Source organism: Mauremys reevesii, linkage group 16 (genome assembly GCF_016161935.1).
Source record: "Mauremys reevesii isolate NIE-2019 linkage group 16, ASM1616193v1, whole genome shotgun sequence".
NCBI lineage: Eukaryota > Metazoa > Chordata > Testudines > Geoemydidae > Mauremys > Mauremys reevesii.
In genome coordinates, this window is record NC_052638.1 from 22,603,671 (window position 1) to 22,629,785 (window position 26,115).

Genomic DNA, 26,115 nt, shown 5'->3' on the forward strand with positions numbered 1-26,115 from the left:
CATGGCGATGGGGTCCAGGGGGCAGAGACTGTGTGGTCCCATGGCGATAGGGTCCAGGGGGCAGAGGCTGTGTGGTCCCATGGCGATGGGGTCCAGGGGCTGTGTGGTCCCATGGCGATGGGGTCCAGGGGGCAGGGTCTGTGTGGGCCCATGGCGATGGGGTCCAGGGTCTGTGTGGGCCCATGGCGATGGGGTCCAGGGGACAGGGTCTGTGTGGGCCCATGGCGATGGGATCCAGGGTCTGTGTGGGCCCATGGCGATGGGGTCCCGGGGGCAGGGTCTGTGTGGGCCCATGGCGATGGGGTCCCGGGGGCAGGGGCTGTGTGGGCCCATGGCGATGGGGTCCAGGGGCTGTGTGGGCCCATGGCGATGGGGTCCCGGGGGCAGGGGCTGTGTGGGCCCATGGCGATGGGGTCCCGGGGCTTTGGGAGCTGGGCTCGTGTTTGGAGCCCCGGCGAAGCGCAGGGGGTGGGCAGCACCCGCCTTTCCGCTCGCTCGCTCGGCGCGGAGCCTGCGGCGGGCGCTGTGGCTGGCTACCCAGAGTGCAGCAGGCAGCGGGAGGAGGCGGCGCGGCAGCGGCTGGGCTCGGTCTGCTCGTGCTCCGCGGCCCCTCGGCGCAGCTGGTCCCGGGCGCAGGCGGCGGCGCGGCCCAGAATGCGAGTGTGAGATGCTTCCCCCGGCAGCGGCTCCCCGGGCCCAGGCGGCGGCGGTCCCCGCGTGGATGCGGCTCCGGAGCCGGCGCTTCACGCTGCACAAACATTTCTATAGGACTCATTCGCCCTGCTGAGGAGAGCGGCCCGGCCCCGGCTCCGGCTCCAGCCCCGGCCCCGGCCCGCGCCATGCAGGCCCCCGGCACAGCCTCGCCGCTCAGCGCCGCCCAGGTGGGCCGCCTGCGGGAGGAGCAGGGAAAGGTAAAGGCCGAGCAGCAGCGCCGGGGGCTTGGGCCGCTCCGCAGCGAGGCACGGAGCGCCGGGCCCGGCTGGGGGGAAGCGGGGCAGGGGCCCGGGGAGGCCCGGGCCGTGGGGCCTGTAACGGTTGTTCGCGCCTGCGGGGAGCGCCTCACCCCGGCGCGTCAGGCACCGCGGAGCTGGGGGGTGGCCGCCGCCCGCTGAGCGTCTGGAGTCGCCTCAGGCCGGAGCCCGGCCCCAGGCAGGCCCGGGCTGGAGCATGGGTGCGCCCCCGCCCCCCGTAGTGCCACTGACGTCATCGGCCCCCCAGCAACACCGGGGCTGGGGGTAAAAAGGCTGAGCCCCAAAGCCGGTTGTGGCCCAGGGTAGAGGCGTGTGGGTGCTTTAACACAGGGCTGCTTCAGAAAGGGACCCTGTCCCAGCTTGTGGAGTGGAGCTGAAATAAACAGTGTCAATGTGCTAGCTCTGCTTAACCTGGTGTAACCCAGCAGACTGGTTAAAGATGATCTGTCAGCCCTAAGGCTTAGTGTCCTGGCTTCTGGCCCTGTGGCGCAGCCATGTTACTCAGATACCATCCTTTCTTCTAAATTCAAGTCATACCTTTTAGAAAAGTTGGAAGATACCCATGTGTTTACTGATGCACCATGTGGGGCTCCCTAGGGGTCATTGCAATCCGTTGTGTAAATACTTGCTTAATGTGTAACAAACATCCTTAAGGTTTTATGTCAGGGTGTAAATGTACATGCATAGTAGTACCAGTTTTTCAAATTATTATTCTCTCAGATGCTTAATCTTTTTTAATAGGAGAGGTGATTATGCTTTTAGGTCTGCAAGTTGGGCCACACAGAGCCCCACTGAGTTCAGTGGAGCTTTATGTGGGCCATAGGGTCTCTGCCCATGTGAACCAACTTGCCTAGGTAGGGCATTAGGGACTAATCAGTCATGAACCTTCTTTTAAAGATTGATTACTTTAGAGTTGTATTTAAAATAGCCAAGCTATTTTTAAAAAGTTAAAAAAGTTTCCTGCCTTAGAATACTGAATGCCTTCTCTTACTCCATACTATATATGGGTTTAGTGCAAAACTGGAGATCTCTCGGTTTTAAGATTAGTCATATCCACTTATTAGGTGATTGATGTGATTTTTGGGCTGATAGGTCCCTATCCTGCGATTAGCTCTGCGTAGGTACAGGTGTCTACCTACATGAAATTAATTGCATGATCAGAGCCATATTTAGCATACCATCAGCATGAGTATTTTATGCCAATAATCTGCATACCTTTTCAGTTGTCCTCTTGGTCTCTTCATAAGGTTAAAAATTGTGTATGCATCTTAAAAGTAGCTCCCTAGGTATAAAAGAAAACTCTTAGTAGTTCCTTTACTGTATGGTGCTTCCACCAACATCACTTTAACTGAGGGTAAGGAGCCTAAGTAATGCATACATGATACAGACGATGAGCATCTTCTGGAATATTGTATAAACAAGATGTCTGGCTTTGGAGGAAAAGACCCACATAATTACCAAAAGATCTACCTAAATTGATGGGTTGTTAACATGGATGAAAATTAGGATAATCTGGTGGGATACTCTGAGTGGTCTCTTTTTATAAGAACATCAGATGAGAGTAAACTGTTCCCCTTCTCCACAGTCCAGTTACTTTCCTGGCTAGTTGACTGTGATGGAGAATTACGCTTCTGTGGTGCTTTAGTGTCAATTGGTCATGGAGTGTAAGTGCATGTCTGTCAGGAGCATGTAGAATTATTCCCAGTTCAAGGCAAGGCCCTTCAGTAAGCAAGTTCAAGATTGTTCTCAAACAGATCTGCTCCAGTGGAAAAGAGACCCAAGAGGCCATTAATTAAGCCTCAGTTAGGCTGCTGTACCAAAATTGTATTTTATCATAAGGAAACTTTACATAATTTCTGCAGATTGGCTAAAAATATTTGAACCCTTCAGCTTCATTATGAAATGATCCTGAGGAGCTAAATATCTTAGTTACAATGGAGTGTCAGGATGAAGAGATAGTGGACTCTGCCTCTCTGGAATAGAGAATTGGAAGCTGTATATAATTGCATTACAATAATGTTTTTGATTATGAAAATATTACATTTTAAGGTTGAGGAGACCATTTCATTTCTACCATCACCCTCCTTTTCAGATATTCATAGTTTTCATAAATTTGAGCAAACTCCACTTGGAGGCAATCTTGAAATTAGATATTATTGCTATAAAATTTTGCACAGTGCTTTTGTTAATCTAGTAATCATCATCATAAATATCTTTCACAGCCTGTGTTCTAATACTCTACAACATTTTCTGTATATATTCTCAAAAGAAGTGGTCAAATAATATTTGTCAAATAACTTGAAAATTTCTCACTTTAAAAAAATATTTAATTGATATATTTTTATTTTCACCCAGCTTTGACTCTCGTTCTGATATGCTTAGATTTACACAAATGCACCACCCCCTCTCTGCCCCCCGTTTATCCAGATATGCCCCTTTTAGGACTGAACCTTGGTTGAGTAAAAAGAAATTATTTAGCTTTAGTCCCACTAGACTGAAGCTTATACCATATTGTTTCCTTTTTCCCTCTAGGCTTTGAAATAATGAAATACACTATTAATTACCTGCTGACATAGAAATATTTTTATTTGAATCAGGATTGATTTTTAGTATGCATTGTGCTCTGCTAAAGTGGATACGTGTTGCATTCTTTTACTGATTTAGGCATGAGTTTTGACTTTTAAAGTGTAGTGAGTAGTTCTCAATTTTCTCAATAACAGGAGTCCCCTTTCATCTGCCTAGGACCTCTCTCCTATTTATCAATGTAGAAAGAGCAGGAAGTTCATGACAACTGCTTGGGGCTGCAACATCCCAGTTTAGGAACTCCGTTGGAGAATGATTTTAATTCTTGGTTAGAATAGCAATTTGCCTGTTGAATGGTTTTCATCTTGTTAGTTTGTAGTGATAATCAGGCGAAAATGTTAAAAGCAATTTTCAGGACATCTACTAAAGGTATTTGGTAGAAAAACATGTCTTAGAATGTGTATCTTGGGGATAAATTATTGAAGAATATCTAGTAATTTTCATGATAAAGACTGTCACTGAAAGCATCATGTCTGCTTAAAGTTTTGAGTGTTAGTGTAAAAAAATATAGCTCATGTATCACTGATTGCTACCTGTTAGCTGGAAATACTATGTTAAAACCACTGCTTGTAAGTGTAGGAAGTACAATACAGATATTTAAAGAGGCAGAATCTCATGCTCTAGAGCAACGGTTCTCAAACTGTGAGTTTGGACCCCAAAGTGGGTTGCGAGCCCATTTTAATGGGGTCGCCAGGGCTGGCTTAGACTTGCTGGGGCCCAGGGCCAAAGCCCAACCCCCACTGCCCAGAGCCAAAGTCCACCCATCAGCTCTGGATGGTGGGGATCAGCTTACAGGCCCCCTACCTGGGGCTAAAGCCCTGGGCGGTGAGGCTCAGGCTTCAGCTTTGGCTTCCCCGTCTGGGACAGTGGGGCTTGGTCGTCCCCATCTCTCCCCCACCCGGTTGTGTAGTAATTTTTGTTGTCAGAGACTGGGAATGGTTGGGTCATTACACTAATTGAATCTATTTCCCTATGTTAAGTTCTCCTCACACCTTCTATGGGTCATCTTAATTATCACTTCAAAAGGTTTTTTTTCTCCTGCTGATGATAGCTCATCTCAATTGATTAGACTCTTCCTGTTGGTATGCATACTTCCACCTTTTCATGTTCTCTGTATGTATAAATATCTCCTGTCTGTTCATTCCATTCTATCCATCTGAAGAAGTGAGCTGTAGCTCATGAAAGCTCATGCTGAAATAAATTTGTTAGGGCTTGGCTACACTGGAGAGTTGCAGCGCTGGTGGAGACTTTACAGTGTTGCAACTTAGTAACTGTCCACACCTGCAAGGCACATCCAGCGCGGCAACTCCCTGGCTGCAGCGCTGGCTGTACACCTGGTCTGCTTGGGGTATAACGAGTGCAGCGCTGGTGATGCAGCACTGCTCGTCAAGTGTGGCCACACACCAGCGCTGTTATTGGCCTCCAGGGTATTAGGAGATATCCCAGAATGCTTTAAACTAAATTACTCTCTTTGTTTTGTTATGATGCCTCTCTTTGTTTTGTTGTGAACTCGGGGCTCCGGGAGTTGCTTATCTAAAAAACAAACACAGCTCTTGTTTGCTGTGATCAATCGGTAACTGACTGTGAACAATCAACTGAGATAACCCACTACCTTGCTGTGAGGGCTTGGCTACACTTGCAAATTTGCAGCAGCAGCAGTGGTGTGTGACCACCACCTCTGCGCTGCTGCGGCTGCCGGCGCGCCAAGCGCAGCGCCAGTCAAGCCCAGCGCTGGAGCGCGGCCCCCAGCGCTGTCGTGATTCCCACAGGGGGAGGGAGCTGGGCTGGGAGGGGAGTTTTTTTCCTCCTGCGCTGGGCTTTGACTCTTTAGCGCGCGCGCGCTCGCTGCTGCGCGGCAGCGCGCGCGCTAGCTGAAGCCAAAGCCTGAATGAGGCAGGCAGGGGGATGAATGCTGTTTGCTTGAGGAGAGAAATGGGCGGTGGGGTGGGGTGAAAAAGGGAGTCTGCTGGAGCAGCTGCTTATCTGGTCTGCAGGTTATTTGCAGTTAAGAGTGAATGAGGGGTCGAGGAAATGTTCAGATTTTGCAAGGCAGGGAGCTGACACACAGTGTCGGCTCCAAAAATCCACTCTGTCTCTCTCCCCCGCTCCCTGTCACACTCCACCCCACCCCCCTCTTTTGAAAAGCACGTTGCTGCCACTTGAACGCTGGGATAGCTGCCCATAATGCACCACTCCCAACAGCGCTGCAAATGTGGCCACACTGCAGCGCTGGTAGCTGTGAGTGTGGCCACACACCAGCGCTTTCCCTACACAGCTGTACGAAGACAGCTTTAACTCCCAGCGCTGCACATCTGTAAGTGTAGCTATGCCCTTAGTCTGTAAGGTGCCGCAAGTACTCCTGTTGTTGTCAGAAGGGGGTTGTGGTGCAATGAAGTTTGAGAACCCCTGCCTTAGAGCCTGAATTTAAATTTAATAGTTTATATATAAATGTGATACTCAGTGACTAATGGATCATGGGTTACTAACAGATAAGAGGTAGATGAATGTTCTGTACTGTTTGTCCCAGTTTTGCAGACAGTTAAAGAGTTGAAGAATTGAACAAGTTATTTGTTACAAAATGAGAGATGTTTACAGAACCAATTAGACCCAGGAGAGGCATGTTGAGTGCAAATGCAATCTTGGGTAATCTAACAAACTCCATTGAGGTCTGGAAGTGTGGTGGTTTTAGTAGGAATAGATTTTTAAGATTTTTCATGTTTCATTGATTCACATTTGTTTTTTCTTCCTGGTTTAGGAAGAGTAGGAAGGGAAAGTGACTCTCCTGCAATTTACCATGACATCTAAGTATCATGAGGTTTTAGGGCACCTGTTATTGTAACTTACTGGTCAGTGTATGTTACATGTCCCTGACAGATTACTCTCTTATGAATTTAATTGATGTAGGGTGATGTTATCTTTAACTCCAAATGGTATGCGTAAGGTTTTGTCCTCATGTACAGTTTTTCAACAGTTGAGGAAAACAATTGAAAGTGGTGTACATAGCTTGTGTCCCAGCCTCTTAGCTGCAACCACTGCTTTTGTTTTGTCCTCTACCTGTATGAATAACTCCAGAACCTGTCTCTGCTGCTCTGTTCAAGTCTTTTTCAAGCAGCATCTGCAGGACAAAACTGATAAGATTCTTTATGGTTTCAGAGCTGTTCCCACAGTTCTGAAGAATAACAGTGTAACTGATCAGAATCTTAACGCCCTTTAATTGTGGGCTTGTCTATACTTCCGGCTAAATCAGCCCTGCTGTTGGTCTGGTGAAGACAAGTTATGTCAATGGCAGAACGTTCTCCCATTGATGTCTGTACTCCACCTCCTGGAAGGTAAGTCAGCGGGAGAGTGTCTCCCATCAACATAGCATAGTGTAGACATGCTGTAAGTTGACTGAAGTTACATCAACTTCAGTTATGTAACTGAAATAGCGTAACTTAGTTCGACGTACAGCTTTAGTGTAGAATAGCCCTCTGATACTGCAACAGCGGTGGGACTATAAGTGTCTGCAGACTCAAGAAAATGACACTGCATTGTTTTATACATATTTCATGTTTGGAAGCTTATCTTTACTGCCATAAATAAGTTCTAGAAATATTTTTTTAAAATGAAGCCATTCATTAACAATTTCAGCAGATTTTAGATCTTCTTGCTTTTGAGGGCAAGCTTCCTCCTTGTCTGGGGCATGTAGATTTTACAAGGTCCGATGGCAAATATTTATTTTCATACTAAGAAGTAATCACACAAATAAATATATATTTATTATACAAAATACTTGTCACAAAGAGATATAGCAGTATGCCAAAATAATAGTAGCTACTACCACTGTAAAGTACATGAAAAGTGCATTGTTGTGATTCATTAAAAAGGGGGAGTCACTTACCTTGTTGCCCCATTAAAATGGTAGTAGCTATCAACATAATCAGAATATTTATATTATTGATGATTTCAGATGCGGTGACTGATTTTCTTAATATATAGATGCTCATTATCTTCATTGCGATTTGATTTATTCAGTGTGGATTCCAGTGCAGTACCTTTAAACATGTTGGACTCTTTCAGCCCTGAAAGAGTCCAGTGGCGCTTGTATCTAGACAAAGCTCACTAGTGAGAAACCAATTCTGTTAGCATCCACTTTGAAGCCTAACTTTCTGGGTAATGCCCATTATAGTTAGCCTAGCTTCTGAAGCATTGTGTGATTGAATCCTTTTTTAAAAAAAAATCTCCACCCAATTACCACTTCAGAATCTCTATTTAGGCAGAGTCCCACCCTATCAGATGCTTTTCTGTATTTCCTGATTATACCCTTGCTTTCTCAAGTGCTGTTCATAAAGAAAAGGGCACATTCAGTAGTTGGCTGAAGCTATCAGGTATAAAGCCTGCTTGATCTTCTAGCATTAACTGGTCACCTGTCTTTCCTTGTTTTGATCAATAATTGATAACTATATGAAGCCATGAGATTTGCCCACATTCCAAAGGAACTTATCCCATTGTTAATATGAATTAAATGTCTGCTGATTTTATAGCATCAGATATTAACCCTGATTTTAGCAGATGCTTAAAAAGGTTAAATAATAATCACTCTTATTTGAGAAAGTGAACATGTAAACAATTTTTATAACAAAATATAGTATGGAGGAAGGAATCTTTCACATATTTCAGCCCAAAGCTGTGTCTGTTAGAAGGAAATGCTACGTGTCCCATCATTTTGTGTGTTGTGTAGCACATCTGAACTGGTTTCCAGAGGGCTAGTGTGGATGCTATAAGAGACTTGTGAAAACAAGTTAATTTAACACAGGTTAAATTGTATAACTCTGCTAATTAAACTGTTTTGTGAACAGTTTAACTTTATCCTGGTGTGGACGGAGTCTTTAAGTACTCTGCCTATATATTACAATGCACCATTTCACCATTGTAGATTGATTAATGTGTGATTGCTTTCACAAAACTCATAATGTCACTACTGTGTAGTCACTTTCAGAGTATGTCACCAGATGGAGTGACCAGAGCCCTGCATCAAAATCTTATCAGTTTCACAGCCCACTACAGTGACTTTTGATCTTTGAGTAATTTCTGTTCGTTTCTGCTGTTACAGTATCTATCACACCTTTTAATTAATGCAGCAAGTGTTATTTTAATGTATAGAAGAGGTTACATTTGTTCAGGTTACATGGAATTTCTTACTTATGTGATTTTGAAGACCCCATTGACTCAGTATCTATTATTTCCCCTCCCTGAAAATCTGGATGACTGTTCATAGAGTTAGGGACTCACAGGACTTGGTAGATGTGCACTCAGTACTTCCTGAATGTTATGCCACAGATGGAAAGAGATTATACCACCCTTTTCTCTGCTAGTAGTTGGCGGTAGTCCGTTTAGTGTTTTTCTTAAAAGCAGTCCATCCAACACACTAGTGAGCACAGCCTCTCCTTTCCTCACATAACAGCCACTCAGACAGATGACCCTTTGGGCCCTTTATCTCCATGGAGGACCCCCAGGCCTCCTCCATGGAGCACTTTCCTATTCCGTTGGTATACAGAGTTTGTGCAGGATGTCTTAGATATTTACACATTCATTTCTTTTATGATATAAATCCTAAATGTTCCCTCAGAATTACAGTGAAACAAATAACAAAACCTTTACCCCTCATGAGAGACATGGGCATCATCTTCCTCAGCAACTGCATAATCTTAATTCTGTAGCCTTTATTCTCGTGTTCTTCTTGCCTTTCATAACCCCTCTACCTGTGTCATCATTAAGGCTCAGATTTTGTCACGGATATTTTTAGTAAAAATCACGGAAAGGTCACAGGCAATAAACAGAAATTCACGGAAGCCCATGACCTGTCCATGATTTTTACTAAAATATCCCTGACAAATTGGGGTGGGAGGAGAATCCAGCACCCACAGTGGCTGGGGGATCTGGGGTCCCCTTGCCGCTCGCTGTAGCTGGACCACTGCAGTGAGCCCCGCCACCCGCACGGACCGGGAGCTCTGGGGGACCTGCCTGCAGAGGCTGGTAGCTGCTGAGAGCTACGGGGCTGCCTGCTGACAGCTCCAGCCCTGGGGCAGAAAATGTCACAGAGGTCTCTGGAAGTCTTGGATTCCATGACTTCTGTGAAATAATCGTAGCCTTAGTCATCATCCCTCAGTACATCTTGTCTTAACTTAAAGCCTCAATGTTGCAAATGGATTCACTAGCAGAAACCTCTGCAGCCTCACAGAGTGAGAATAGAATTGTGAGATTCATGATTTTTTCCCCTTATTTACACTTGTGCTAGGTACTTTTGAATTTTTTTGAAGTTTTAAAAAATTTAGTTACATTTTCACTCATGTTAATTGGCCAGCAAAAAAATGGCAGCCACTTTTACCTGTCAGACTGAGCAGACAGTCTGTGATTTCTCCTGCTCCCTAGGTAAAGTCATGAAGAAGGAGGACTTCTTTGGGTTCTGCTAAAACCTTAGAAGTTACTGAAATGATTCATACCCCCAGTAATTAATAATTTTGAATTCATTTTCTCAGACTTAACAAAACCTGTACCCTTTCAGGACAGTTGACATGTAAAGGTTTAGTTTTTCACTTTTTTTGCTGTGGACATAACTAAGAATTATTATTAGGGTTTTTTTTATGCTTGCCAAAATCATAATTTCCTCCAATTATCCCTCCCCTAATACACCCCATCTCATCTCTCCTCCCAGCCAAGAAAAATCACCTTTGGACGGAGACTATATTAATAATTTTGAAATGTAATATTTAATCAATAACTTGATTTAAACAATGAACATTAAATTTCAGCAATGCTTTTTGGATTTCCATTAAATCAAAAAATCTACCAACTGACTGAAGAGCTTTAATAATTTTATTTCATTTTGTGCCATTTAGTTTTTGGAAATGTCAAAAATGGAAATATTTTTGAAAAGGTAAACATGATTAAAACGGGACTCAAGGGGAAACCATTTTGCAAATCTTAATTATATCTTTCTCCATCAGTGCTTGCTATGTTTTAGACTAGAAACTTGTGGTTTCCTAAGGAAGACGCGAAATTTCATTTTACATGTTTATGTTGCATGTGGCTTGTTACATCCTGATTTTACCAAGAAACTACTTAAATATTTGGCTATCTAGCTATTTTATTATTGTATAAATGTAAAGTCATATTCTGAATTAGTTACAACTTCACCAGTAAATTCAGTTTCACTATGTCTTTTTGCTGTGTAGTGGCAAAGAATATCACATATGGCAGTGGTCCCCAACCTTTTTGTGGCCAGTAGCACATTCATGTTTTAAGAAGAGTGTGGCAGGCACCAGCAATTTTTCAAGGCTTATTTTGTATTTGTACATTTAAATAATATGAAAAACATCATATTTAATATTACATAATATATGAATCGCTAAGATAAAAAGGGTAATTTTACATGTAAAAGGTATAAAATTAAATTATTCGGCAATTACTCTTTCACTTTACCATGTGAATTTGCTCTTTTTTATCTACCTGTAAGAAAAATTAAGGAGTTTTTACAAAATAAATACCATAAACAGTTTTCATCTTATTTATTTTAAAAAAGTAAAACATTGTTGAACTGCTGGTCCAAATATATTTATTATTCTTACTTTAACATAGAATGAAGCCTGCAGCCCCAGAGTTCTCTGTCCCCGGCAGGTGCGGGGCCACGGCTTCTCTCCGGCTTAAGCCATGGCCCCGCGCCTGCCAGGGACTGAGAACGCCGGTGCCCGCAGCCCCAGAGTTCTCTGTCCCCGGTAGGGGCGGGGCCGTGTCTTCTCTCCGGCTTCGAAGCCGGAGAGAAGGGCCTGTCGCCTGCCGGGGTCCGAGAACACTGGCGCCTGCAGCCCCGGAGAAGCCAGAGAGAAGCCGCAGCCCTGCGCCTACCAGGGACAGAGTACTCTGTCCCCAGCAGGCGTGGGACCCCAGCTTCTCTCCCCTGCTGGGCACTAGGCAGGCACACATGGGCATCGCTTTGGGGACCACTGACATATGGGCTACCTGGCACAATGAGTCTCGATCCTGGAAACAATCACGCATGTGTATAACTTAATTCACATGAGTAGTCCCATTGAAGTCAATATTCACATACATAAAGTTAAACAATTAAACTCTGAAAATTTGGAATCATCCTAATTAGGTCAGGAGTCAAAAAGGAGTTTGATTTTATCCAGGACCCTAATAAACATTGAGCTGTATCGCAAAGAACATTATACAGTTTGATTTTGGTAATCTGCTCATGGGAGGGCCTGAACCACGGACCAAGGTCAAGACAGAGTTCTTTGCAAAATCCCAGACGACAAGGCCAAATTCCTAAAGGTGAAAACATTGGGTTTAGATTTATTAGACTATTACTTTAACACCTCATTACTTCCCTTCACTTTCACAAAAAGTATTCTATACTCTCAGTTTTCCTTAAGTAACGTGATTGAAAGAAAATGTTTAAAGTGAGACTAATTCAAGATTAAACTGTCACAAATTATTTTATTACAGCATGTACACAAATTGCTTACATATCTGATCATATTCAGATTACTTTTCAAGTGGTAAATAATGCTACTTAGCACTTATACAGTGCTTTACATTTTCAAAGTGCTTCTCAGGCATTAGCTAATTAATCAGCATAGCACTTCTGTGAGATAGGTAAGTTAGTACTACTTATCCCCATTTTACAGATGAAGAAATTTTGGGCTTGTCTACACCACCCAGCTTTTAGCGACAAGGCTGTGTCGACACACCTTGTCGCTAAAAGTCAGCATGTGTGAACGTTCTTTTGTGGTATTTTGTTTGCACTTTTGTTGGCGCTTCCAGCCTCGCGAACGGCATAAGCTTTGTTGGCAGGAGAGCGCTCCTGCCGACAAAGACGTGTTCACACTGTCGCTTGGGTCGGCAAAACTTTTGTCTTTTGGGGGCGGGGGGGAGAGCTTTTTAAAGTACCTGTGAAAGACAAAAGTTTTGGCGACAACTGTGCAGTGTAGACAAACCCTTAGACTGAGAGATGATTTACCCAAGGCCAAACAGAAGCATTCAGTGTCAGAGACTGGATTAGATCTTCTGAGTTCAAGGAAGCACATACAGGAATGGGGAACTGATGTGACATGACATACATGCACAGGTAAGAACCTATTCCCATGTTACAGTATCAGAATTTTTTGCAATTTTCTGTTCTGTCCTACTGTCCATTCAACTCCATCTTAATTCCTAAGAAGCATATTGTGAGGGAGTGTTGTATTTAGTGATTATATCTCATGACTGTGAGTCAGGAGATCTGGCTTCTACTCCTGGCTCTGCCACTGACTGATGTGTAATTTCAGTTAAATCACTCAATACCCCAGTAAAATAAGGATAGTACCTCTTCAGTAAGGGTGTTGTGAATCAATGTTCATAAAGGATGTTGAGGTCCTCAGATGGAAGATTCATGAGAGGAGAAAAGAGAAAATAATGATTGGTTGGCTGGACAGTGTGGGAAATGGGCTTAATGTGGCTGCTGGAGAAGGGAATTTTCCCCTTTAGGACAGCAACAGCATCTTCTGCTGTGGAACATGGGCAGCCTTTGTATCCTTTTGTCTCAACAGCCTGCAAGCTAGCACTGGGATTTGCAGGATGCTTAGAAAGTGAACATGATTCTAAAAATGTAATCCATTTAATTTTAGCCACTTTTGTGTTAGCATTTAGTACAGACTAAAAATAGAGTATTGTATAAATATATATTGGTAAGATTAGCTGCATTTATGCAACAAAAGAAAATCTGCTACTTTAATTACAATAGCCACTGTCGCTCCTTTGTACAATATCCACCTCTTAGTTCATCTTTCAACTGTGATGTAGAAATCAGGCCTCATAGTTATCAAATTTAGGAAAAAGGGTTTAAACTTAAAATAGATTCTTAAACAGCATTAATGTAAACTTTCCGTTTAAATAGTTTGAAATAATAAAAATCAGATCCAACATCTATTACTCCATTTTTAAAGTTTGGTTCTTAATCAAGAAGGAATTGAAACTCGGGAGGACAATTTGAAGATATGCAAAATAAGAATCATTTAAAAGCTGTGCTTCTCTGTTTTATTGTCTGCTGTACATGAGGGAGACTCGCAGTATGATGCCCCCTTGTGGCTACCCACAAAATAAATAGCACAAAGTGAAATAAATAAAAGTGCAGAAGCTCTTCAAGCAGGTGGCACACTTTGTGATCCAACTGAAAGGCATCAAGCATTTGTTGAAATCAAATATGCAGTTATTGAATCAGGATCTTGAGAAATATTAAATTTCAACAAATCATTGTTGGGGGTGAGCGAGGAAACAAGATACTTGTCTGTTCCCTTTTCATTTAAACTGTGAAATGTATTTTCCACAAGTAGATCCTGTTTTAATAACTGAACACTTGATTAGGTAATGTTAAGTTTGCTGCAAGTGTAGTTTAATAACCCTCTACACTTTAAATATTTTAGTATGCAAATAAACCATTGATAACCTCATAAATTTGCAGATGCATACATTGTTATCCCTGGAGGGGAAATAAGTCAGGATTTATTGGTATCGCTTACGCTACAGTTTCTTAAAAGTAAAGCAGTATTGGTAGTGTTAGTTGTCCAGACAAAATGAACTTTAATTCACCTGCCCATTTATTGATTATTTTTATTTAGCCTGGCAGTAGCTGCATAAAAATTGTGGATCTAATATACGCTGTTCTTAGCACAGTAGAGCACAGCATAGACTCCAAAGACCTGTATATATATTTTTTTCTCTACTTGTTTCTTTGCTGCTGTATTACCAGTGGTTATCAAAACAATTTGAGTGTCTCAGCAAAGGACATGTAGGTAATGTAGGTAAATCTCTGACTGTATTTTTTAAAATACTGTCTCATTAGTATAGTAGGTGCTTCAGCCTACTATACTAGTATAACAAATACAAATATATTTAAGATGGTGTATTGTAGCACTTCTGAAAGATCCTTCACTTCATCCTGGCCACTGAAAGGTTTGTTGTTGGTTCTATCCTTCAGTATCCCTTCATGAGGGATTATATCAAAGAATGAAATTATAATTGATTGGTGTTATTGATTTTTTTAAGGGGTCATGGAAACAGCATATGTCCATGTGCTCTTTTACTGATGGCCCATTTTTTAAAATATAAAAAGCATATGTGCCCGATTTACATATTTACTAATTAAAAAAGCTTCCTGGAAACATTAAGTAGACTATCTTCTGTAACCTTTAACATTGTAGCTAATGGATATAGCCTGGAAATTTTCATAGAAGGTTCTCTAAATAATGTAAAATGATTATGAATATGTAACTAGTTAATATGCAGCTATGAAAGGATTATCATGTAGAGGTTAATGAACATGCTGCTCTTATGGTTTGCAGGGCTTTTCTTTTTGTGCTTTTAGCTCACTTCATGCATGGAGAGTCATGTATTGGGAATGGAAAGCTTCCTGTCTTTTCTTTTTTTGTAGCTTCATCTTTAATGGGGCAATTAAGCTGGAACTTTCTTAAAGGATTTCGTAAACATTTTTTGTGCACTTAATTATGTTGTGTACTTTGCAATCTATCAAATCTGAAACAGTGAAATATGTTGATATTATATTCTCTGATTCTTCTACTTGTAAAAGCAGTACTCTGTTGTGTACTACTACTGTTACGAAATGTTTCTACTTTATGCGACATACTAGGGAAGCTTTATTTTAAAATAGATTTGTGCATGAAGCATTAATAGTATGTTTTTCTGAATGTATATCTTCTAGAAATCTTCCTCTTTGTGCCTAGCATTTTTTTAAAATCAGCAAATACATTAGGTGAGATTATTTTATAGAAATTAAATGTGGGATTTAAAATTACAAGTCTTCAATAGCAAAGGACATTTAACCTTGGTGTAAGCACAACCAACTGGATGGCTGAATTTGTCCCAACATGTAGGATTGTTATGATGGTAGTGAGACCACAAATGTCGGACTGATCCTTCAACCCTTGCACATTTGAATAATTTTTAGCTCTCAAAAGAGTCCTATTCTGTTACTTTTCAGGCATATTTTCCTATTAATTGCTTTCAGATGTTAGCATTCTTGTGGCCATGTGAGAAACAAATATTTGCAAAAATATCTGAAAAATGTTATATTGAGGAGATGTCTAGACATATTTGAGTGAAATTGTCTTTGTTATACTTTTCAATATGTGTTATTGAGAGTTCTGTATGTATTTAAACAAAATGTCCATGCAATTGTGGTACAGCAGACCAGCATCTTGACTGTATGTGCTATATGTAATAGTGTCTAGTATTACTAAACTGAGGTACTCTCCCAAACTTAAAATTTTAAAGTACACAGTCTTAAAAATATTCCGAACTGGTTAATTTTCAGTCTCTTTGGGAAGCCTATATTTTGAAGAAATAAGTGGGCTATTCAGTTCATAACTGTTTCCTTTAAAAAAATATATATATATAGAGAGAGAGAGAGGTAAATTCTTTTTGCATTTAAACACTGCAAAATTCATTTGTACTGTTTTAGAATAAAACTATAGGTGAAAACATTTGTAGGTGTACTGATAAAGTAAAACATTTTCAGGGCTGGTTTTTCTTTTAACTGAACAGGCACGGATGTTACATTGTCATCTTGTTATAATTTATATTGGTTTCTTATCCTACAAAACATGTAACACTGAAAATAGATCTGTAGATTGTACAAAATACTAGTAATCTTATATCGTGTCACCTAATAGTTATGGAGCAGGTATTGTACCAAAATATGAATTGGAAAGCTGTAATTTGTTCTCCAGTTATCAGTCTGCATTAGTGTTGTGATAAAGTGTGCTGCTTAAGAACTAACATTCACATGCCTTTGCATTGACAAATAAAAATGTATATAGAGAAGCTACCAAATCTGTAAAGCTATTGTTCTAGTTTCTGATACATTGACATTGCAGCTGTGTGCTTAGCCTTGTTTTTTCATGAGCAGTTATCTGTTTTAATGACAGGTGGTCACTAGCTGCCAAGAAAAAATCCAGCACTGGTAAGTGAAACATGTTTGATTACATGCTTAAAATACTGATGAACTAACCTACTTGTGTTCTAGTAAAGTACCAAGAAATTATAGTATTTATAACAATGTTAGTCAAATTCTACTAGTATACTTTAGGTGTATAGTTTGAGATAGCTCTGACTTATTGCACTGTGCCTTCTTTAAAATTTGTATTTTCTTTCCTGTGATATGACTGCTCTAACACACACACACATTTGAACCTTAAGGTGTATGCTTCTTGTATGCCTCTTCCCCCTTGCCATTTTTTGCACAAATAATCTTGTGTAAAGAACACTGAATCTGCCTGACTGGATAAAAAGGTGTCAGCAATTTGGAAGTTATTCCTGGGTGTTTTTTGTTTTTTATTTATTATTATTATTATTTATTTATTACTACTACTACACAGGAAAGAGCAAATGCTTATTTTAAGTAATTTTATGCATATTTAGTGAAAATATAACATTTCAATATTTTTACAGTAAACTGTTTGGTAAGCCTTAATATGTAATGTTTAGGAAAAAAGTGTCCCTTGAAGCATTATCTCTGGGTTGTTTTTGTTTTTGCTGCTGTTTTAATGTGGTAATCCATAGTTAGTAGAAAACATGCCTAGTAAATAGCAGTTTCATATGGCATTTGAGGAAAATGTACATTTAATGGTGAATGAAATCTTATGAGTTACAGTGAGATATATAACATTTGATCTTACAGATATCAAATTACAATATATCCATGCTGTGTTTACCATGATTTTACTGAGAGAACAACAGGAGCTGTCTTGATTATTGTCTGCAGGGTTATTGCAAAATCACAGCAACTGCCCCTTTAGTGGTGAGATTAAACCTTTGGTTATACACCATCAAGCATATAATATTTTAAATTTATTTTAAGAGGCTTTTTCTTCATGCCTGAGAGATCTCCAAGCAAATAATTTATAGTTAGTGTGTATCAAATGTTTTTAGTTTAAATGCACGTAAGCTGCAAGCAGTGGATAAGAGTTAAAAAAAAAATAATCAGGGCAATCTGTACACATCATCATATTAAATTCTGACTGTTGGCTTGCAGAAAATAATCTAAAAGTAATATATTTCACTTATGTTTAAAATTCAGAGACTGCATTAATTTTCAATAAGGAAAGTATCATAGTGGTGCCACTGTTGTTGTTGTAGTTAAATCTGTCAGCATTTCCATAATATACTTTTCAGGAGTTTATAACTTACTCATACCAATTTAGTCCAGGATATAAATTCTCATTCTGAGAGTCTTCTTTCCCAAAAAATGTTGACCAAAAGCCCAACTTTTTAAACTTTTACAAAATGAAAGTTTGTTTTGCTTCCATGAGAATGTCTGGAATATTTTTGTTGGTGTTTTGTTTTTTGGGAGGGTGTGGTTTTTTTTTTTTTAAAACAACCCCTTAGTTCAGATCTAATTTTTGGATGTTTTTTATAGAGAGTAGGAGAGACAGATTTGAAATTGGCTGATGTATTTTATATTGAAAAGCAGTTTACAGAGCATGTATACAATTTTTGTTTAAAGAAAATGTATTAACACTTGGGGCCACATGGTGCAAGAGCTGAGTGCCTGTGTGTTTCAGCTGAATAATATCATCTTATGAAAATCCTTTAAATAGCCAATGACACAGATAGATGTTAAATAGAATTGGATGAATAACAGCACAGTTTTAAAATACGCCACTTTAATGCATTTCCATTAAAAATTCATTTTTTTTCTTTTTAATATAATTAACTTATTTTAAAAGTATAGATTCAGAGACATAAATAACTGCTAAAATAATGAGTAAAGCATGGAGTCAGGTAAAGCATTTCCATTTATAGAGGCATTTCATAAGTTGAATCTCATTCCTAAATAAATATTTATTCTGCCTGAAAGTATAACACTGTTGGTTTTAATTTCTTAATTGTCTATGCAACCAGTAGACCCATGAGTTCACATGATCATGTGTCATTAGATGGGGAGAGAGGAAAGACTGTTTCAGGCCAATTCAATACATGGATTTATTTTTATTTTTTTGGTTCTGTTACGCCTTTTTAGAACATTGCTTTATTTTCAGAGACTTCCAGAGTAGAGTATGACCAGTAAGATCCACTGAAAAACAAAGATGCATCTTTTAGTCATTCCCCAATACTCTTTCCATTGAACTTTCTCCTACAAAATGGTAGGCAACCACATCAAGAAATCAGCTTCCAAGGCTCACTAATATAGAATATGTGCAATACAGTAGAATCCTTCTGCTTTTGATGCAGAGCAGGTCCTGCAGCACTTTTATCTGGTTATTCAGTAGTGGGCAACTGCCTAATCCTAAAGGATGCCACCTTCTTTTCAGATAAATGGAGAAATTGCTTATCCTGGCTGTTAAATTCAGGAGATGTTTAGTGCTGAAATGATCATTTTTTGCACTCTTGTTTTCCTAGGGATTCCCCTCTTTGTATTTCAAATACAGCAAAAGGGTTTTGATTGCTTTTGTTTTTGTGCATCTTTAATGAAGGTTTTCTTACTTTAGAATATGAATTGTCTTCATATCGTAAGCAAGGTGAGATTTGTGGTGATGTTTTTCCTAAACCACACAAAAATACTTAAAAGTTCTTCTGTTACATGTTAGGACTCAGTCTTCAAGCTTGTCACCCTTTTGGCTAGTCCTTCAACAGCAAGTGTTGACCTCACACTGCATGCTCAGCTGATCATCTGTGGGAAAATTTTTCAAATATTTAATCAGCTATCAAAACAAATGCATCAAGATAAACATATTAAGCTTTCAAACTCCAACAGAGATGACCACTGGTAATTGTAGAGTCCCTTTAACAAAAAGCTGGAAATAGTGCAATGTTAAAGATCTTTATCGAGCCTTCACTTCCTGATTCCTAATTAGATGGTTTTATATATATATATATAATGTAATATATATTGGATGGTTATATATATATATATATATAAAAGAAGGAAAATAAAAACTGCTGGCTCTGATTCAGGGGACCAAAACTGCTAGAAAAATCTGTCTTTTATTTTTATATCACTTCCAGCTTTCTAGTCAGCATATTAGCTGAGCAGGATAGACTAAGGGAGAGATCCCTTAGAGAATACAGGTGGGATAACCACAATAAAATTTTACACTCCATACAAAAGCTAACCACTTATTTTCTTTTCTCAGAAGAAAAAGATGGCAGATCTTCAGCGATGTGTCTTAAGGATTCCTGTTCCAAAAAACCTATTTAGAAGAATGAATTGATCTGTTTTTCCTTGACCTCCATCCCCCACACCTCCAACTAGATTTTCTTCTCATAGTAGCAAGCTGAAACAGATTGTCCCCATTTGTTTGGGGGAATATAAATTTGGTATGACTGCATCATTGCCAGTTTTCCATAAAAATAGGAATATTGTTGGGGGCAGAGAACAGAGCTTAAGACTTTTTTTCTTCTGTTAACAATAAGTTTTCATCATATTGCTTCTCTTCCAAGACTCTCACTGTACTTTGTAAATGTTAATGAATTTACATTACAACAGTGCGGTGAAGAAGGTGAATATTATCCGCATTTTATAGGTGAAGAAACTAAAGCACAGGGGGGCTTGTGTGAGGTGTGTCAGGAAGTGTGCAGCAGAACTTGAGTAGGACCCAAGTCTTCAAACACTATTTTGTGCTTTAATCACAGGGGGTAAAATTTTCAAGTGTGTCTAAATGACTTTGGAGCTTAAGTCCATGGGCGACAGTTCAGCATCTTAGACATGTACTTTGAGAATACAAAGTACTGCAGATACCTTGTTGAGTGCTTGAATACTGAAGGGTGATAAAGTTTGGTGTTTCTACTAGTGACCTCTGTAACAGTAATCTTTCAGAAATTAAATGAGACAAAAAATTGTGGGATTATTGCAACTTTTTTCATGGTCCCAAAATGATCAGAGATTCCACTTTATTTGGGAATAGAAGAAAGTCAGTAATAGTTGGTTGTTGTTTTTTAAGATGTTCATATTGCAGTTTCTTCATCCACCCGGTCAAGCTAGATATCTACTTCTAGTAAACAAATGTACAGGATGCCTACTTGAACATCCTTAAAAAATGATCAGAATTTGCATCTTTTGGTCAGCATTTTCAGTTTATTTCCATGATGCTGGCTTCCATCCTAAGATTAAATATAGGTTGAACCTCTCTAGTTTGGCACCCTTGGAACCTGACTGGTGCTCCAGAGAATTTCCCAAACCACGGGAAGTCAATGCAGAGTGCCAGTGGGTCTCCATAGGTGCAGGAAGTAGAGTTGCTGGGGGTGCTGCAGCCTGCCCAGAGGTTCTGATGCTAGCCCCAGGTCCCAGCCACCAGCCCCAGTTGCTCCCCCTCCTTCCTGCAGCTTGAACGCTGCAAATCAGGTGTTCGCGGTGCTCCAGAAGTGCTGGGACGGAGGAGGAAGTGTTGATAAGTGCAGAGCTGCCGGTGCTCGAGAGGTGCGGGGGGAGCTTGGTGCCGGTGGATGCTCTGCACCCACTAATTTTTCCCTGTGTGTGCTCCAGCCCAGAGCACCCATGGAGTCGGCACCTATGCCGGACCATGGATGTTGCTGGACCAGGGAGTGCCGGATTAGAGAGGTTCACCCTGTACAAAGATTACATGAGGTGCTGTATTGGGGCAGAAGTAGAGAATATCCTCTACCCTCAAATGTATATGTCTGATAATGCAATGCACGTGGTAGCTGATAATTTACCTTAAAAAAGTCTTTTTTCCAACACACCAGTTTCAATATTCTTTCAGAAGAGGACTGGTTTCTTTTTGTTTGTTTGTATTTTTACTGCTAGCAGACAAGACAAAATTCCTTAGGTAACTGTTTCTCCCAAACGCAGAGAGTTCCTGATCTTTTCACAGTATCCACTATTGGGATTGTTTGGCCAGATTCACCAAGACATTTCTATTTTCTTTCGCCCTTTCCCAACTTTGTCTCGGCGACCTTTCTTGAAATGGACCAAATACCACTTCTGCACCTCACTGGCCTATCCTAAGTAAATTGATTTTGTGACGGAAATCTGACCGATTGGTGGAAGGAACCAACCCGAACAATTTGGAAACTTGGTGCAGAGCAGCTCTCAACCATTTCATTATCACGAGTAAGAGTAGTAGTAACAGCTGAGGCTCTTGCACACCCTCTATGGGGACCTTATGCATGTGGATCCATGTCATGCCTGATCTACTGGCTGCTACCCTACTGTGTTATGCCTCCAGCTGCCCAGGTTGCTGCAGAAAGTACCAACATGGTCAGAGCTCCAGAGCATGCAGGGTCGGAATTCTCATGGCTCTTAATTGAATCACTTTGGCTTACAGCTTTTAAATTTATGGGAATGTTTTTCTGTACCTCTTTTTCTGCTGGTGCATGGTTGTGTGAACTCAATCTCGATAGGTGCTATTAGATACGATGCTTATGAGTAGGAAACATATATTTTGGGGGAGTATGTTTGAAATTATCCTGCTTTGCAATGTAAATTACTGAGATCCCTTCTGGCACTGACTTTCTTACTGCACTTGCCCTTAATGGGGAGTTTGTTGTCCTATTCAAGACACTTCCAAGATCACAAATTTGTTCATGAGTTGCTATATAGTAGAAATAGATATTGAAAATGCTCATCCAAATTGATGGGAAAAGTCATGTACAAAAATTCTGAGGAATACGTTCTATGGGAAAGAAAATTTCTATGCAGAATGTTCTAAAATGCCCAAAAGAAGAGTAGAGCAATATGTAAACATGCAACAATTGAGCATTAGTATTTTTTTTCTTGGTCAGGAGAGCTAGAGTAGTGTTTCACATCTACACTTCTTGTTGATAGGTCAAGAAGCTACAATAACCCTATGGTCAAATCATCATCTTTCAGGAATGTTGACTGTCCATGGGGAGAGAAAATTCAGCTAGAAATCAGATTTAACTTTAAAGAGTATTGCCCTCTTTTTAAAGCCCACATTGATTGTTCATTGCAAATAAGGTTTTGAAGATTCTGCCTCTTCTAAAATATAAGCTGGAATTCCAGTTTGTCTTCTAAATTATGATGGTGATTTAATTGTTGAACCCATGCAGTGTGCTGTGAGACCTACAAAATACAGAGGAAAGCACTATTTTTTTCCCCCCAAGGAGCTTGCAATTCAAAAAGATGAACTTCCAGTCTAAAATGAATGATGTCTATAGCTGGGCCATCACAAGAATTTTTAAATAAATTGTTAAAAATGTTACAGTAAAAAAATTAATCTTCCGTGATATAAAATGTATACACTTATGAATAAAAACAGTTCTCCCTCCCATATCTTTCCATGGAGGACTGAAAATGCATCAGCAGAAAACCATTAACTTAACTATTTTACATTTAGAAATAATTAAACTCACTTGAATTTGTCAACAGGAGGAAGGTGGAGAATGATTATGAGGTTCTTCAAGAACGTCTCAATACGTTGCCTGATAAACTGTCTTATGATATCATGGTACGTACAGTATAGTTCATTCAAAATAATGGACTAATGGTTTTAGTATCTGAGGTTACTGCACTGGCAGTGAGGTATATTATTCAGGTTTACCATATAGTACTTAGTAATGATACATTAATTATAGTAATAGTTAAACCTTTGCTTCTTTTTCTCTCTCTCTTTTTTCAAATCCATAATAAATTATAATGTTACTGACAATTGAGAACTGATGACATAAATGTTAACACAAAATATGACATATTTGGTATGCAAATCTATTATACCGAAAACTGTAATTATGACTGAAATATGGTACTTAGTCATTTCCTGTTAGCCATAGAAAGAACAGGCCATAATATTTCCTGATTCACAGAATTAAACTCTGCGACACTGATTTTTATTAAAAAGGTGGTGCTAATTGTCGTTTTAATAATTTTCACATTCACATAGTGAGTTCTTGTGCTTTGAGTCATTCCTATCAAGAGTACTTTAGCCTTGAACATCCACCAGAATTCAAGTTCCTGACTTTACAAAGTTGCTATTTCCTTGTTTGAAGCTATTTTATGCCTAATTCAGAATACACTTCGAAAGGGACTGCATTGCTCAGTGAATTGGTAATGGGATACAGAATCATTTATCTCTAAGGGATCACTTCAGAACTACTAAATAAAATTAGTAACCATCTGCAGGTTAGGTGACATATCAGAATGTGAAACAAACGGGTAGTTTCAGTCCACTTCTAGATACATCTCACGTGCTGCTCACTGGCATTCAGGTTGTCATTCTCAACAAGGGAAGTCAAAGGCTAAAGTGAGCATGAATACTGAACTACATTTTCACACAGGTTTTGGGAACTGTAGGGCATTGATGAGCTACCTTGGTAGAACAGGTTTCAGAGTAGCAGCCGTGTTAGTCTGTATCCGCGTATACTGCCTGTTTTGTGGATAAAGAAAATACACGTGTTATCAGTTCAGTACCTATTCACAGCATTAACTTTACTGGGAAGGGGTGTGTGTGTGTGTGTGTACACAAATAAAATGTGGAGAGTTTGCTGTTATCTTATACTTGAGAGCAAAATGGGTATGCAAAACAGTGCAAAAAACACCACACTCATTTGGATATAGTTTTTGTTTTAAAGTGCCAGTGTCAACTCACATTTGCAGTTTTAAATGTATATTAACAATCCCTGTCCCTTAGCCAGCTATCTGCCTATATTTTTAATTTTATACACAATGCTGCTTTTGGGTGTATGTAAGTATTGCAAGCTGGTGTTTTGAAGGCCTTTGTAATTTCAGCCTGGGAGAGTACATCTTTAAGAGGAGTATCCTCCACAGAATCTTTCCTCAAGATGGTCTCCCACCCCTCCTACCCCCCACTCTCCAATATGTGCTCCAGGGATTGCCACCTACTGGCTTTTCCTTCTGGAGAAGAGGAACTGCCATGAGAGGAAGAGAATATATGGTCCAAATGCCCTGCACTAGGATATGAGGGATGAAGGGGTGCTGTTCCTGCCCTCAAGAAGTAAGGGAAGACATTGATCCAGGAAGTGTCTTTGAAGTGTGGAGGAGCTGGTCCAAGGTTGCAGGGTGACAACTCTTTCTCCTCTGGTGGAGAGTTACTTGACTACAAGCTGAGCTAGGCAGTAGCTGCTGGACTTGTTCCTCCTTCCGCTTCTCTTCAGCTGGATCACAGCTGATGGTTAACGTGTGACCTTCCTCCTTTGAAGCTGAAGCCTAAATGAGAACCAGATGTGGGAGATGAGGCTAGTGGGTGGGCAACTAGTACATCAGGGATAGGGTTAGTGTGGGGGAGGGTCTAGTGCTCATAAGGTCTGAGTGGGCATAGCTGAAGTGGGTGGTTTGGGGTCTGCCTGGGGCTTGTGTGTAAAGTAAGCTGGTGTCTGGGATGGATGGAAGGATCATAAACATAGTGACGTGTACTGTAAACTTTAAGAAAACGGGATACACACTTTTAAGAAATGTGTCTTAAGCAGTATAATTTATTTGCCACTAATTATTTACTCCCATTGCCAGTACTCATATTTTAAACCGTTTATTGCTTCCTGTTCCTTTGAGTTATTGGAGGAAGACATATATGGCTTCCAGAACATTGATTGAGGATGATATACCCTCATGTTGGTGAATGAGAACAGGAAGTGTGTGGATTAGTAAACAAACTCTCCCACTCTACAGAACTATTGGCAGGTAGCAACAATCTTAGGCTGGAGACAAACAAATTTGATTTGGGGAAAAATTGGGGTTTCTAAATAGGTGGTAGTAACACAACTAAATAAAACAATTGATATTTGAGTTGACTGTTCCTTTAAATAATATTTTTGTTATAAATCTGAGCAACGTTATACTTAACTGGGAAGTGAAAACATTTATGTATAATAAATAGTTTACAATCATCTAAACGAGAGACAATATTTTTATTTTAAAAACCTAAGTAGTAATATAGTATGACTTTTTTGTTTTCCTGTCCGCATCCATTAGTACTTAAGTTTTATGCCTTAGAATGGTTTTCTGGTTAAATATTAACCTGTTCTGTTTATTACAAGTACAATATTAAATTCAAACTGTGGTTGGGATTCAGATCTGGTAGTTTGAATGTTTATCATGTGTTTGTCATTAAATAACTGTGCTATAGAGTTTTGAGTCCTTCTAACCCTGGTTGAATTTTAATTTATTTGTTTGGCTAAGTGGTCATTAATGACCATCTAATTTAATTTTTAATAGTGGTTTTTAGCTGTTTGCTTTCTGACTTTGACAGGTACCTTTTGGTCCCCTTGCCTTCATGCCAGGAAAACTTGTCCATACCAATGAGGTCACTGTTCTGCTTGGGGACAACTGGTTTTCCAAATGCTCAGCTAAGCAGGCCATTGGCTTGGTTGAGCACAGGAAAAAACGTATGTATATTTATAAACAATTATTATTTAAGAGTCAAAATTATTAGCTCCATACTAAAAATATGTAAAACTGGAGGACACAATTTTTAAGTATCCTTTGACATTGCATTTCTTTTAAAGATATATAGGTCTTGTAGTATGATTAAAAAAATATTTAAGTAGCTATTACAGACTACAGTATTTGGTTTGATGAACTGACTTATGA

The 26,115-nt window shown here is 39.9% G+C and overlaps 1 protein-coding gene across 3 annotated transcripts in view; it reads left to right on the forward strand.

Moving 5' to 3' along the window:
* The first annotated feature begins 526 nt into the window (after positions 1 to 526).
* Positions 527 to 26,115, forward strand: part of URI1 (URI1 prefoldin like chaperone) — a 59,521-nt gene continuing 33,932 nt past the window's right edge. Inside the window, exons 1-4 of one of the 3 annotated variants that reach the window (XM_039503204.1) lie at positions 527 to 911; positions 16,520 to 16,554; positions 22,942 to 23,020; positions 25,775 to 25,910. In XM_039503204.1, the coding sequence (XP_039359138.1) occupies positions 840 to 911; positions 16,520 to 16,554; positions 22,942 to 23,020; positions 25,775 to 25,910 (322 nt within the window). In that variant the 5' untranslated portion in view covers positions 527 to 839. Of the gene's footprint in view, positions 912 to 16,519; positions 16,555 to 17,293; positions 17,392 to 22,941; positions 23,021 to 25,774; positions 25,911 to 26,115 lie in introns of those variants that run through there. The other 2 variants (XM_039503202.1, XM_039503203.1) reach the window with 2 other exon arrangements.